Source organism: Rhinatrema bivittatum, chromosome 8, assembly GCF_901001135.1.
Source record: "Rhinatrema bivittatum chromosome 8, aRhiBiv1.1, whole genome shotgun sequence".
NCBI lineage: Eukaryota > Metazoa > Chordata > Amphibia > Gymnophiona > Rhinatrematidae > Rhinatrema > Rhinatrema bivittatum.
The window spans coordinates 173,893,314-173,908,797 of record NC_042622.1 but is presented as its reverse complement, the minus strand read 5'-3'; the positions used below and the strand labels follow the sequence as shown (position 1 = coordinate 173,908,797).

The 15,484-nt window shown below is 44.7% G+C and overlaps 1 protein-coding gene across 1 annotated transcript in view; it reads right to left on the bottom strand.

The window, feature by feature from the left end:
- Window positions 1-1,769: 1,769 nt before the first annotated feature.
- PPM1E (protein phosphatase, Mg2+/Mn2+ dependent 1E) overlaps window positions 1,770-15,484 on the bottom strand; it is a 182,395-nt gene continuing 168,680 nt past the window's right edge. Inside the window, exons 6-8 of the mRNA XM_029611480.1 lie at window positions 13,071-13,164; window positions 6,645-7,624; window positions 1,770-3,692 (exon numbers count right to left, since the gene is read on the bottom strand). Coding sequence (XP_029467340.1) covers window positions 3,576-3,692; window positions 6,645-7,624; window positions 13,071-13,164 — 1,191 coding nt within the window. The 3' untranslated portion in view covers window positions 1,770-3,575. The remainder of the gene's footprint in view (window positions 3,693-6,644; window positions 7,625-13,070; window positions 13,165-15,484) is intronic.

Sequence of the window (15,484 nt, the reverse complement as noted above, 5' to 3'; positions counted from 1 at the left end):
GGGCAAGTCACTTTACCCTCCATTGCCTCAGGTACAAAATTAGATTGTGAGCCCTCTGGGGACAGGGAAATATCTACAGTACCTGAATGTAATCCACTTCATTTTGATATCCACCTGCCAAGATATTTATTACAATAAAAAGGAAGCTCGGTCTCTTTCTGGTAAATGGGGTGCTATGGAATGGTTCAGGTCTCCGCCTGCTTCCCCCTAATGGTTACCACATCAAGAAAAATAGCCAGATTAAATGTTCCACCATTGCCAAATTACTACAATGGAAGAGGAAAAATATTGAAATGTGAAGAAAGGTTTTAGTAGCAAAGAAATTGATACCCCCCCTTCCCTATCACTTGTAGAAAACAAAACTTGTCTAAAGAAGGTGAGCTCCTTCTGATGCAGCCCCTTTCTTCCAGTAATAATCACGTGAGTAAGTAGCAAACGCTCCTGTAGCAATATTGTACAAGAAACAAGAGGTTTGGGGGTTGTTGGGTTTTTGTTTTTTTTGTGGGGGGGGGGGGGGCAGAGTTGGAAACGCCATTCTAACACCAGGGTTGGCAGAACAAGACTGGACTCAAGAGGACCAAGAGGAAACATTTCTTCAGGGAAAGGATGTTAGATAAGAACATAAGACTTGCCATACTGGGTCAGACCAAAGGTCCATCAAGCCCAGTATCCTGTTTCCAATAGCAGCTAAGAAAGGTCACAAGTACCTGGCAGGATCCTAAGGGGTAGAGAGATTCTAAGCTGCTTATCCCAGGGATAAGAACTGGATTTCTGCAACTCCCCCTTAATAATTGTTTATGGACTTTTCTTCCAGGACCTTGTCCAAACCTTTTTTAAACCCAGCTACATTAACAGCTTTTACCACATCCTCCAGCAATGAATTCCAGAGTTTATGCGTTGAGTAAAAAAATATTTTCTTCTATTTATCTTAAATTTATTACTCAGTAGCTTCATGTGTCCCTTAGTCTTTATACTCTGAAAAAGTAAACAACCAATTTGTGTTTACTTGTTCCACTCCATTCATTATTTTTTTAGACCTCTATTATATCTCCCTTCAACCATCCCTTCTCCAACCTCTTTAGCCTTTTTTCATAGGGGAATTGTTCCATCCCCTTTATTATTTTGGTCGCCCTTCTCTAATTCTGCTATATCTTTTTTGAGATGTGGTGACCAGAACTGCACACAATACTCAAGATCAGGTTGCACCATGGCTCGATACAGAGGCATTATTTGATTCTCTGTTTTATTCTCCATTCCTTTTCTAATAATCCCTAGCATTCTTTTTGCTTTCTTGGCTGCTGCTGCACACTGAGCAGAAGATTTCAATGTATTATCAACAAAGATGCCTAGTTCCATTTCCTAGGTGGTGATTTCTAACGTGGAACCTTGCATTTTGTAGCTACAATTTGAGTGCTCTTCCTTCCATGCAATACTTTGCACTTCTCCACATTACATTTCATTTGCATGCCCAGTCTCCCAGTTTTGAAAGGTCCTCTTGCAATTTCTCACAATCCTCTTGTGATTTAATAACTTAGAATAACTTTGTATCATCAGCAAATTTGATCATCTTACTTGTTGTTCCCATGTCTAGGTCATTTATAAATATGTTAAAAAGCAGAGGTCCCAGGACAAATCCCTGGGGCACTCCACTATTCACCCTCATCCACTGAGAAATTTACCATTTAGCCCTACTCTCTATCTTTTAACCAGTTCCCAATCCACAAAACAATGCCTCCTATCCCATGACTTTTTTTTTTAATTTCCTCAGATGTTTCTCATGAGGGATTTTGGCAAATACTTTCTGAAAATCCAGATATACTATGGGGTCAATTTTCAAAAACACGCATGTTATAAATTCCAATGGCCACGTGGGGGAGGGGGGGATTTTTGCTACATATGCACGGCGACGCAATCGGCCCTCCACCAGTTCTCTCCCAGTCTACTCCAATTAAGGAGCGGACTGGGAGGGAACTTTCCTATCCCCCCCCCCCCCCAACCTAACCTTCCTCCCTCTTCCCTGCCCCCTAAACCTAAGCTAACTATAGCCATTTTTTAAAATGTACTACTTATTGCTCCTCTGGTGCATAAGTAGTTTCTGTGCAGCGGCCAGCTGCCAGCGCGCACTTCCCAGAGACAGCAGCTAATGGCCTCTGTGCTGCCCAAACCACATCCCCCGCCCCACCCCTTTTTTCAGGGCCCGGCCCTTCTGCGCATAACGGGGGTTACAAACGTAATCTCCATTATTTATGCACGGAGCCATTTGAAAATTTGCTTGTATACGAACATGGTGACCGGCAGCAACTGTAGGATGTTTGTCCTACTGAACTATTTTAATAATTTTTTTTTATTTTAATGTTTTGCTTTACTATTTATTTGTATTTTACTATTTAATTTTTATGAATGTTTATTTGGAAGCCGCTCAGGACATCGGATGATGCAGCATAAATACACATTTTTTTTAAAATAAACTGGCTCACCTTTACCCACGTGTTTTATTCACGCCTGCAAAAATAAATGCAGCAGATTGGTGGGGGCAAGACTTTCCTTGGCTAAATCCATGTTAGATGGAACAGGCTCTCAATGGAGGTGAGAGAGAAAAACAGCAACGCATTTGACAAAAACAAGACATGGGGACAACTAGAGGGGAATTTAATTAGCAGGCACAGAGAGAGTAAAGCAGAAGATCAAACAGGGTCAGTGGCAGTGTAGCAGGCTAAGGGCAGACCAGGGCCTGCTGCAGCTCCACATTTCTGCAAAGCCCCTTCTTGTGCTGTCACAGGTGCACGGCCACAGAAACATTTTCCTATGCTATTCAGAGAGGACCCAATAAAAAAGGAAAGATACCAAGACAGACAAGGAATCCACTCTAGAACCCAGCCACCTTTCTACTCTACCATTCCAGGTGCATCGCCACGCCACGATTTTTTTCCCATGACAACGGTACAAACCCCTGCTGCTGCTGCAGCGGTGACTAGCAAGACGACATCTCCACTACGCACACAAGCGGGGAAAGCTACTGCTGAGAAAGCATGGCTGAGCAGAAAGGCTAACGGGATGCTTGCTATAGCTGGGGGGGGGGGGGGGGGTGGTTTTAACACACTATTTGGTAGCACTAGTCCTGGATTCTGCTGCTGTGCATCTGCACCTGTACTGTCCGTTGTTCCTCTTAACATTTCTTCATCTCTTACACCACAGAGTGGGGGGTTTGGTTAATCATTGCATTTAATGCACTGGCAGCTCTTTACAGATCTACTGAGGGACAAAGGTTCCTGCTCCCCCTGACATTTAGCAACAGCAGCACTAATAGAAATAATTTTAAAAGAAACCTAGAGTACAAACACAGAACCATGATTTGCCTAACGAGCAAAAGTCTTCTAGACCCATGTATTGCAGCCACCAAGGAAAGTCTTCCTTTATCTTTTTCCAGCAAAAATCTTCAGTAAACATACCACCTCTATAACATGAGAAAGTTGGGAATTTTTTTCCTCTTTTCTATGGGGATAAGAGATAAAATAAAGGACAATCTACATTCTTAGTCGCTCTCTGATACTCCATTTGCTGGTGATTGTAAGAACTCAAGATTGTAATGCATTATACCTCGAGCTGAATAAATACACCAGCCCTGTGCATCTGCATCCATTCTTTTTACGTGTCCTTAATATCAGTCTGACATCATTACTGCTGCACACTACCTGCAGGGAAACAAGACCACCAGGTCACTCAACTTATATTACTGTCATCATATTTTCAGTCTTTACAGCAATCAAAGGATGGCTTCCACAGGAACCACAGTTCCTACAGCCTGTTTGGAGAGTCTAGCAAGTGTGAACTAGCATTTATCAGCTTACAGTATAGACAAAGCCAAGGCCCCAAGTTTCCTCCAATTCTGTGCCTGGGGCAACTGCTGCATAATTTCCCTTTTGCTGTGGAAGTACGGAGAAACAATGCCCTTCCCGCCCCCTGAGCTGCCAGCTAACCTCTCTGTTAGCAACTGCGCTTGCCGCTGTTAATAGGGAATCTCCACTGGCACTGCACAATGGTGCAAACACTGGTGAGATCACAGAGGCTATGGATTGTTTGGTGTTAACAAGGAACAAGGCAGAGAATCCGGGCAGCCAGTGTGTGCAGAGCTTCAGGGATGGAAGGGGGGGAGAAGACAGAATGGAGGGAAGAGAAGAGAGGTGAGAGCTAGTAGAAGAAAATGAACCTTTGCAAGGGAAGATGAAGGTGTAGTGAAGGAAGAAAGTGGAGGAAAGGAAATCATAACATGTTATTCTATCTGAAGCAACAAAGGCTAAACAACTATTCAGCAAATATTTAAAGCTAGGATTTTCAATATGACAGGCTTTTTGTGCACATTAAGTGACGTAGTGACAGATGTAAATTTGTGAATATGGAAAAAGGCTGGAGAGGGACCTTGGCCATAATTTAGGTTCCCGTTTATGATCTCCGTTTAATCTGTTCCTTTTAACACCTGAAGCGGTGACAGGATGAAGATGACAAGCATGGCTCAACATCAAGCCACCGGCCTTCCGATCAGAACAACAGAGGCACCACTACAAGCATCCAAGAACTTCAGAAACCTGCATGAAATCTCTAGCACTACAAAGACGCAGCTCAAATACTGTGATGCAGAAAAATAGCTTATTTTGTTCATGAGTGCATAATTCAACAACTCTTCTGAGGACGCCAAGATTGTGTCCTAAGCTCTTCTCATCTCATAGGGAGCAGTCCCCTCACCACCTGTTTTATGGCTTTTATAGTCTTTCACCCACCCATGGGTGGACACTCCGCTAAAGAATTTTCTTTCCTGATTTACTTTTAAAGAAAAAAAGAAAGGAAAGGAGAGGCAATTTTGCATGAAGTTGTTTAGCAAACAAATGGGTATTTTACAACGGGATTTTGTCAAACAAAATGCACTAAAGGATAGCGCGCACCTGAAATCTTATGCTATGCACCAAGGCCTTAGCCTGCACGCTTAACTGGGGTCAGAGAACATTAGCAGTTACACATAAAATTAGTGCGGACCCACACATAAATGAGGGATTATGTGCAAAATTATGCATTGTTACGGGGCTATTTACCACAGGCCTGCTAAAAAGTAAAAAAAGTTATCACTTGCCCCTGACCAGGTCTTAACCCTTTAGTGCGCCCATTACATTTCGAAATCCCACACATCACAAGCCCCCCTCCCCCCACCAAAGCTCAATGCAGTCCAGCACCCTCCAACATCCCCTTAAGACAGCGATCCCTCTTCCGCTTAAGTCAAACTAGGACCCCCCTCCTCACCCAAGAGTCCAATTCCCTCTCAAATTACGAGCGGGCCACCCCTCCAGAATATGGCCCTATTTTTCTGGAGACAGTCACCACCTTCCAGGGCAGCCTAACAAAAGAGATATGGAAAAGCCTTCCCACTTGTATTTTCATCTATTTTAAAAAAAAAAAGTATATTCTGCTGATCCTAGCAAAGATTATCCTCAGCAGTTTACAATAAATACATGAACAAAAATTAAAAAAACAAACAAACCCAGCATATGACTGCTGCAGTCCGCCATTCCACTTCCTGACAGCGCTGTCAGATAGCGTCATTCAGCAAAGCGCAGCGGTGCTGGTGTGGGGAGTCTATGTCCCTTCTGCCAGGCTGGAAAGGTGGGGGATGTGCTCTTGCAGGGGGAGGTCTGGTGTGACTTTGCGGGTAGGGTGATGAGAGGTATAGATTTTTATTTTTTTTGGGGGGGGGGATATCAGAGGATGCCAGTTCTGCTTTAGGGTGTTAGGGGATATAGCCTTGCACAGTGTATCGGGGCTTGATGTTAGCAAGAGGGCTCATGGCCTCTAGGGAAGAGGGTGGAGGTGGTGGCAGATCTTATTGGCCTTAACATTTTGGACCGGTTAATAACCAATGTTATGATCCTTCTGAGCACACAAAGTGTGTGATCCCTTGGAGGCCAATTTTATTTTTGGCAGTATGAGCTAAAATTTAGTGCATAGATCATTTACTGGCATTTTACCGTGCCTGCTAAATTTTCAGCTCACAAATGCAAACCCCCCCAAAACATGTTTAGCGCTAGTTTTAATGCATAGGCCCCTAATTTCCATAAAATATGAAGCACAACGAACTTCATTTTCAGACCTTTAACATTTTATTTGGGCCCTGAATGTGTCTCATCATATCAGCCGAGTAACACGTGTGCTTGCGTGCGCCTCTGCATGTCTGTGGGCCCCCACCAAACTCCAAGTCAAAATAAGACTAGATCAGTCTTAAATTCTTACCCCTTCACTCCAGCGGAAGCAGGACAAAGATCTTAGGACCAGGCTTCCCATGGTGACAGAGTTAGGTGGGCCGTAATGGTTAAAATGGCAAGGCCAGCATTTAGGAGAGATGGAATTTATAAATTCCTCTAATTATGTAACAGGAAAACGTAAATGACCTTGGCCAGGGATCCTTCATGCAAACAAGGTACACACTCTGGTTGTGAAATGCCCATTGTGTTGCTCTCATAATGATGGCAGTGGTCAGATTGCTTGGAATGTCTAACCTAGTTCACTGAAGCACTACAGTAAGTAACACAACATCGGTTCTATATTTTGCTACTCCTATGGAGGTCTACGCACGGTATACAGTTACTCTGTTTCAGCATCACCTTTTTCCTTCCGCAGTAACCTTTTTGATTAGTTTGTCCCCATGGCAGAAAGCTCCTAATTAACATCCTAGTTTTACTGCTGTTTCGGACCAGCAGTGACAGCCCAGGCCCTGGCTTCGGATGGGAAGGCTCCTGGCCAAAGAGAATCGTTTGGAACTTTGGTTTGGCCTTAGCTCCTCGCCGCCTCTTTGCATGACAGGGATGAAGGTGAGAGAAGACGCACTCCTCTTTTACCAGAGCTGCAGGCTGTCTGTCTTCCAGTCCCCAGCCCTCCATCCTGTACAGCTCATGTCCTGTGGGACCCCAACCAGGGTACACTAGCAACTCCCAGGCTTCTCTCTGTCCATAGCCAGGTGAGCTTTCTGCGGATATCTTCATACCTAGGGCTTCTTTAACCAATTTGTCTGTTTTTGGTACACCAGAACTGAAAGCTTGAATAGATGGCAAATATTTCACACTTTCTTCTGCTTGTGTCAGGTCTAGGTAGACTTGGTCTTCAATGACACTCACTTTCGGCCCTAGGTTCAGGCTAGTTCTGTCAGTGAAAGAATCCATTCGTCCTTCGTATCCTAGGTCAGCAGGGGCAGAGACCTGGTGCTGGGGCCGTGACCCTTTGCAGTCCCCGTGGTTTTCCTTATCATCCCCGTTATCCTCCTGCCCTCCTTCAAAAGAGTTCTCCGTCCAGTTTGTCTCTTCGCTGACGTTCGCTGCTGCGTTCAGGTCCCTGAGAAACACCACAATTACCGTGATGTTGTCACTGGACCCGGCGTCCCGTGCGGAGGCCACCAGTTTGTGCGCTACCATGCTGCTGTCGCCGTTATTCTCCTGCAGATGGTCAGTCACGACCTTCACCGCCTCCTCGGGGCTCATGGTGTCATAGAAGCCGTCACATGCCAGAATGAGGTAGTCTTCCGAGCCATCCAGCAGCGTGGAGCCAGAGTCTGCATCCCCACAGATGTACGGCTTGTGCTCAGCATCCCCTGGTGAGAGCGAGAAACGAGAGGAAGGGAGAAAAGGAAAAGTACTCCATTATTCTCCAATAGAATCAGGGTCCTGTTTTAAGCAGCAATTGTTAACACGGGTGATTAAAATGCCAGCTAGCATACGATGCAAACTCCTGGGTGCACAAAAATAGTAATTGATTATAATTATTTTGGCTTCCCAGTCGGACAGAACCAACCTCTGCTGCAGTGTCATAAGTTTTCATTCACACACCTGTTTTGTTTTGTTTTTTAATTTGTTTTTAATCCCCACCCGTCTAGTTTAACTACTGCAGTTGCAATCCTTGGCCAGGAGCCCCAGAGCTACATCTCTCTCCGGAACTCAGCTTGTGTGCGCTCCAAGTCTGGCCAGTAAGTGTTGCTGTTAAGCAATAGTGCGGGGCTCAAAGCCTCGACTGGCCCAAGAGGCAGAAACTGGACTCAGGCATCAGGCCACCGGATAGGCCAACGATGACAGCCTTAAAATAAACACTGTAAAGCTTCCTCCTGCCCTTGGACTCCATTCCAGGGTTATCTGCAATTCTGTCATGGAAGCAAAAAACACACAGGGCCTGCCAGAAAGTTACATGAGATCTCCTGGCACAGGCAAAGGAGTGAATTTTCAAAGGAGTGACACTCGTAAAAGTAGCAAGTTTCAAAATCCATTTTATGGGCGCAAATCCTTTTGAAAATTACCTCCTAATTTTGGTTGGCTTTCTACCCTTTTTCTCTCAAGTTTCAGAATCCCTCCATATGTTTTATTTTTTTAAATCAACTTTATTCTAATAGGAATCGCCCCAAGATCTAGTGAGATTTCCCTTTCTACAGGTCGGTCCAAGTCTCACTCAGTGCAGAAATTTATACTGTGCTTTATCTGTGATGTTTTCGCTTGACGATTTTTTTTTCTAAAAAGGCATGTAATGAGTAGGAAATTAGATCCGAGTAGATTGGTAAAATTACCCTATGTCTGATTTAATGCCTCCAGTTTATAGCAGTGGTATTGTGTCTTACAGCCAAAAGAAAACACACATCTGCTAGTCTGCAATCCCATGCCGCATGCAACAGATGCAGACCCCACTGCATAACCTTACCTCTCACAAAAGGACAAATCCGTGAATTTCTATGTGACGAAAAAACAAATTAAGGCAGCCTGTTTCCTCCTCCTCCTACCCTCCCCCGCACAAACCCCAACACACTTTTGGCATCCCATAATCAACGTCCTCTAGCTGTCACCCACCACATCAACATTTATGATTTCACGGTGCAGGGAATGAAAAATAACTCGCTGCCATGTTCCAGGGCTGGAGCTTTTCGGTTGATGGCTTCAGGCAGAGGTTCAGATTTAGAACTGGTCACATAAATCACAGACTGTGGTTTGGATTTAGGGCAAAAGAGGGAGCTAGGAAACTCTTCTCACTTTTCCTTTTGAATTGTTAGCTGGACCTTCTGGATTTGAGGCAGCGAGCGGGGACGGGTGCTACTTGAAGCCTCAGGAATGTACACCGCAAAGGGTCAGCGAGAGCAGACAGGCTCCCCGAGACTGACTGGGAGGAACCCTATTAATGAGACCCTCAGTGTCTTTCAGCTTTGATTATTTACAATAATTATTAATGTGCGAACAGCTAATTAGAGAGCTTCCTTGCCTTACTTCTGGTTAGTCAGCAAACTATTTTAAAAAGGAGGCACTTTTTTTATCTATCATTTTCTGTGCAGAATTTTCATTCTGTAGTGTTAAAATTTTGTTTGAAACACACAGCTATCTTGAATGCTCAGATTATTAACTTGCTGGTGTCTCAGCTAAGCAGCTCTATTTTTTTTTTTTGTAGTTGCTTTTAATTATTTTTAATCCGTTACACCTTAAGATCGTCTTACATATTACAATAATGTGTCTCAGTATGAGAAGAGAAATTTAACCAGCGAAAGTTGTGTTGCAGTGGGGGTAACCTGCATGGAACGGCGGTTACAACCCTAAACATTCGTGGCTATGACCGCATTATTTATTATCCGCCCTTTCTACGTTCATTACGGGCATTAGGCTTTGCAAGAAAGCACTGGGGTAACCTGCATGGACGTACGATGGTTAAAACTCACAACTTCAGCGAGCACGGGAAGCCAGATTTTTTTTTTTTTTACTTATTTCACAATAGCGTCACTAACTTTGGTGGCTGTGTGGAATCCTGCAAAACTTGGTAAATAACACACAGAGGTTTGGGCCCTGTTTAAGTGCTGGTCTTATAAGAAGCGAAGCTGAAGATGGCAAGGCCTGAAATGGCCCTACCAGCAGAAGGTGGCGGTGGCCATCACAGTAACAGATTTTGGGCATACTTGGTGCAGATGTGGAGGGCAGTGGGGGGAAGGGGGTTGAGAGGTCAGCTAAAGCACATGGGGGGAGGGGAGAGTTGGTGCTGGGTTGCGTATGGGAATTGATATGCTCCTCTACCCAAAGTGGACAAATCTCAGCTGAGCAGACTGGATGCACCATTCTGCTCTTAATCTTGCAATGAACCTGTACGTTAACTGAATGGTTATAACGTTATGTCGCTCACACGTCTCACAGAAAATGCCAGACATTGTTTCCCTAGGGCATCCAGCTCTGCCATCCTGACTTGCGGCCGCTCACCCACCAGACTGTCGCCACTTGAGGTAATTTCAGACACGAAAGTATTTTTTAAAAGGGTGAGAAATGGGTGCCATGAGCTGTGCGCCCTGCTTCCCGCCCCCCCCGTGTTTGTGACGTGCATGAAAGGCAATCGTGATTCGTATTCTGTGTCTTTTCTCCTGAAAGTTAAATTTATCCAAGGATACGATGTCCTCCAGTATAACGAGCCACTCATTGGACACTGGCAGCCGCCAGCAAATGAATCTGTTATTTATTTTAATCCATCTACTGGCGTGCCTTGTAAGTAGGGTGACTATGCAGCTCCATGTCAAAGAGGGGGAGGGGGAAAGCTGATCCAGTCCTGTTTTCACCCCACTGCATGCAGCAAAATATATATAAATATAAAAGTGAAATATGCTTCAGAACAGAAAGAGGGGGAATCTCCATTTTGTTCAGCTGACAGCAGAATCGCTGTTAGAAACGTCAGCTGGTAAGGCTGCTTAAGAAGTGCTCGTGGCTTTCATAGCTTGGTCCAGTGTGGGGCTGGGAAATAAATTCTTGAGATATTAGATTTATACATTTTTTTTTTTTTACATTTAAACCAGACCAGTACTGGTTGTATATTCTCCACTAGCACGTGTGGGTGAGCCGTACATTAGTCAGACAAATGAAAGGCATAAGAAGCATGCCTGTGAAGCAGCTTCTGTCAAGTGTTACAGCCTATTTGAATTTCTAATTGTGAGATGATATGGGATTTTCCGAAGTAATACGCTGCCTCAGAATCCTTTATCCGCTGGTTGTTGTATGCAAATGTGTGCATTCACCTGACAAATACAGCGCCTTTTAAAAGTCTTCACACCCTTGCACATTTTTCACATTCTGTCCAAAAAATGCAAATCAAAATGCAGTAAAGTGGGAGTTTGTTTCACTGTTCTACACAATATACTGTATACTTTTCCTTCTAAAAGAGCAATTACAGAAATATTCCAAAAGTAATTACTGCAAAAATGAAAATACAAAAAGCCTGGATTGTCTAAATTTTCACATCCTTTGTCCTAGCAAACCCAAATTAGTTCAGGTTCAAAAAAATTATTATTTACTCTTCTGTATACAGGCAAGTTAAACAGAGCCCATCTGTGTCTAATCGCAGTAGCTGAGATGATATGAATACTCCTGGATGAAGAAACAAGCTGTTTTTGTTGTATAAAGTGAATTTGAAGCCAAGGTCAAAACATGATGAACAAGGAGCTGGGGAAAATATTGACTGTTCGCCAATTTCAAAATTACTTCATAAACATGACCTGTATGGGAGGGCTGCAAGAAGGATGTCGCTGCTGAAGAGAAGCCCGTGTGATGTACTGCATAGCCAGGCCTGGATTTGTGTTCAAGCCTACTAGGCTTGGGTCTACGGCAGCAAAGTGTGTTGGGGGGGTTGTGGGGAAGGAAAGGGAAGATTTCCTTCCAGCACCCCACAGTCCTGTTTCTAGACCTCTGAAAGCACCCCACTTAACCCCTGACCTTCAGCTCCCGCGGTGATCCTCATAGGTCAGTGAGCGCAAGGATTAATATTCTGCTTATGGGTCCCCCCTCTCTCTCTGGATTTCTGTGTGGGGGCAGGGCCTGCGAGTGCAGGCTTCGTCCCCGTGGCTCACTGAGCTCTGACGATTGCCACGGGAACTGAGGTTTTGGGGCTGGGGAGCAGCACCACACCTTGGCCATTTGACAGAGCATGCCATGGCACCAGATCAGTGTCTAGGGGTAGCAGTGGATATAAAATCCATCCCTGTGCATAGCATTTGCAAAGAAACGCTTTGAGGACACTGCACACATGTGGGGGAGAAGATTTTGAGGTCTGATGAAACAAAAGTGGAACTTGAGTGATGTGCGGCATAAAACAAATAAGGCCCGTCACCCTGTTAACACAAGCATGGCAGTGTTATGTTGTGAGGAGGCTTGTGAAGATGGAGGGAAAGATGCATGGTGCAAAGTGCAGGCAGATCCTGGAGGAACCCCTGTTTCTCTGCCATAGACCTAGGACCAGGGGCGGTTCTATAATGAGGCAGGGTGAGGTGGCCACTTTCAGGTGGCTGAATTTTGAGGCGGCAAAAAAATGCCCCTCTCAGAACGTCACTGTGGCGTATGCCTCACCCTGCCTGCCCCTGGCGCAGCCGCCTCAGCTCAGGCCGGCAGTGGCCAAAGAATGGAGAGAGGCTGGCGGCGGCCGAAGACTGGAGAGAGGCCCCACGTGGGAGAGAGGCAGCTTGCTTGTGTGAGAGGCATCTTGTGTTTGCGTGCATGTGAGCGCGTGTGTGTGTGCGTGTGAGTTTGCGAGCCGGGGGGGTGTGTGTGTGTGTGTGAGAGAACACGTGACAGGGTGCTTGGGGTGGGAGGGACAGCATGTGTGAGGGTGCTTTCGTATGTGTGCCAGAGAGAGGGAGCCTTTGGGGAAATAGAGGGGGGCGGGGCACCATATCATCCTTCACCTCCCCCGCCCTTTCCCCCCCTACCTTTGTTGCTTTCTTTTTTTTGTTTTAAAACTTACTTCAGCCCTGGGGCCGAAGTAAGTTGCGCGCCGGCCAACTGCCAGCTCGCTATCCCCGGCCCAGCAGCCGTGCGGAGGCCTCTGGCCACGCCCCCACCCACCCCTCCCCGCCCCTTTTGTAAAGCCCCGGGACTTACACGTGTCCCGGGGCTTTACTTGTGTCGCTGGGCCTTTTTAAAATAGGCCTGGAGTGCGTAACCTTTTGAAAATCCGGCCCTATATATAAGAAAATTAGAATTTCTGGAACTTGTTATGCAGAAAATGAGCAAGAGATGGAGATAAAGGAATTAAAATGTTTTCTTTACCAATAGCTCTGGAGACTGACAGACTTCCATTAACTCTCCAGGCACCAAACCAGACTACGCAGCCTCCAAGTGCCTCGATCCTCTGCTTCTCATCCTAAGACAAATGAAAAACAATTCAATCTGAAATTCAAAAAGAAAAAAAATATATCATATATTGCTGTTTTTATGCCTCACAAATCATGAATTTCAAGGTGCCTTCCTAATGCAGCTTTCATCCAAATGGCATCCTAAAGTGTTTTACAACACAAGGGCTTCAGAGAGCTTCCTGCATCTACCTGGCACTGGAGCACTGCATGACTGTGGAGGAAGGAGACCGGGCAATACAAATATTACTCAGTTACAAACTGTTAAAATGGGTACCACTGAAAGTCCAGGTCACAGAGAGGGTCAGTGGCAAAGCCAGCATGGGGAGATAAAGTGACTTGCTCCAAGATCATACTGACAGGACCATTAGAGCTAAGGCAGAGCAGAGCAAAGCAAAAAGGCGACCAGAGTGTCGGCAACAAAAGCTTGGAGAACCCAGGAAGGAGCATTCCCGGTCACGTTCTACCCCTCTGCAGACCTATTTAACACTAATATTATTAAAAATGTATACAGAGCTACTACAAAAGGCACACAAAAATCAGTCTCTTCTCCGTAGTCCTTATAATCTAAGTCAATGCAGGCAGGCAAGGACAAGTAAGAGGGTTAAATCACAAGCGGATTGTGATAAATTGCAGGAAGACTTTGCGAGACTGGAAGATTGGGCATCCAAATGGCAGATGAAATTTAATGTGGACAATTGCAAGGTGTTAGGTTCCATATTAGGAGCTACCACCCAGGAAAGAGATCTAGGCATCATAGTGGATAATACTTTGAAATCGTTGGCTCAGTGTGCTGCAGCAGTCAAAAAAGCAAACAGAATGTTAGGAATTATTAGGAAGAGAATGATTAACAAAACTGAAAATGTCATAATGCCTCTGTATCGCTCCGTGGAGAGATGGCACCTTGAATACTGTGCACATTTCTGGTCGCCGCATCTCAAGAAAGATGTAGTTGTGATGGAGAAGGTACAGAGAAGGGCTACCAAAATGATAAAGGGAATGGAACAGCTCCACTATGAGGAAAGGCTGAAGAGGTTAGGGCTGTTCAGCTTGGAGAAGAGACGGCTGAGGGGGGATATGATAGAGGTCTTTAAGATCATGAGAGGTCTTGAACGAGTAGATGTAAATCAGTTATTTACACTTTTGGATAATAGAAAGACTAGGGGACACTCCATGAAGTTAGCAAGTAGCACATTTAAGACTAATCAGAGAAAATTCTTTTTCACTCAACGCACAATAAAGCTCTGGAATTTGTTGCCAGAGGATGTGGTTAGTGCAGTTAGTGTAGCTGGGTTTAAAAAGGTTTGGGACAAGGTCTTGGAGGAGAAGTCCATTAACTGCTATTAATCAAGTTTACTTAGGGAATAGCCACTGCTATTAATTGCATCAGTAGCATGGGATCTTCTTGCTGTTTGGGTACTTGCCAGGTTCTTGTGGCTTGGTTTTGCCTCTGTTGGAAACAGGATGCTGGACTTGATGGACCCTTGGGGTCTAACCCAGCATGGCAATTTCTTATGTTCAGGATTTAAGACTGATTGTCACAACAGGTGGATTCATTGGTGGACAGAGACAAATTTAACTAAATGAGTCAAGATGCAGTAAATGAAGCCTCGCCTTCATTATCAATCAATAGAAGACAACTAGGAAGTGGGGTGGGTGGGTGAGAGTAAGGGTTAATGAGAATCAAATTAAACCAAACTATTGCCTCTTTTAGGGGGGTCATTTACTAGGCATTTTTCCAATAGACACAGAATGGGAGAGGACCTTTGGTAAATAATCCCCTTATAGTCTGTTAAAATCACCTTGTTGCCATACTTCCCACATCTTTACACAGGTGGTCAACCAGGACTGTAGAAGGTGGTACAGTTCTATACATCAATGGGTTTTTCCCTCTCAAGATGTTATCAGTGGTCCATGGAACTTCAGGAGTTCTGACAGTCTAACTTATTAGAAAGTGTTCAAGTTGAAACAAAGACCACTGATTAACCCATGTCCATCTGAGTTGATCAAATCAGCAAGAAATGAATTATGGAGACAGTCGAAGTAGATCATAAGTAGGTCACTAATGGAGGGAGTTGTACCTACACTAATGAAAAAAGCAATTCAACCCATCTTAAAAGAAAGCATCTTTGGTTGCTAATGAGCTTGCCAATTATAGACCCATCTCAAACCTCCCTTTTATATAAGGAAAGTAGTGGAGTGGACTGTGGCACACAAGATACCATCTTTCTTAGATAGAGAAGAGTATTCAATCAGGCTTCCACCCAGACTATGATGCCAAAACGTCACTGGCATCTTTGGCTGACCAAATTCATCATGAATTAGATGGAA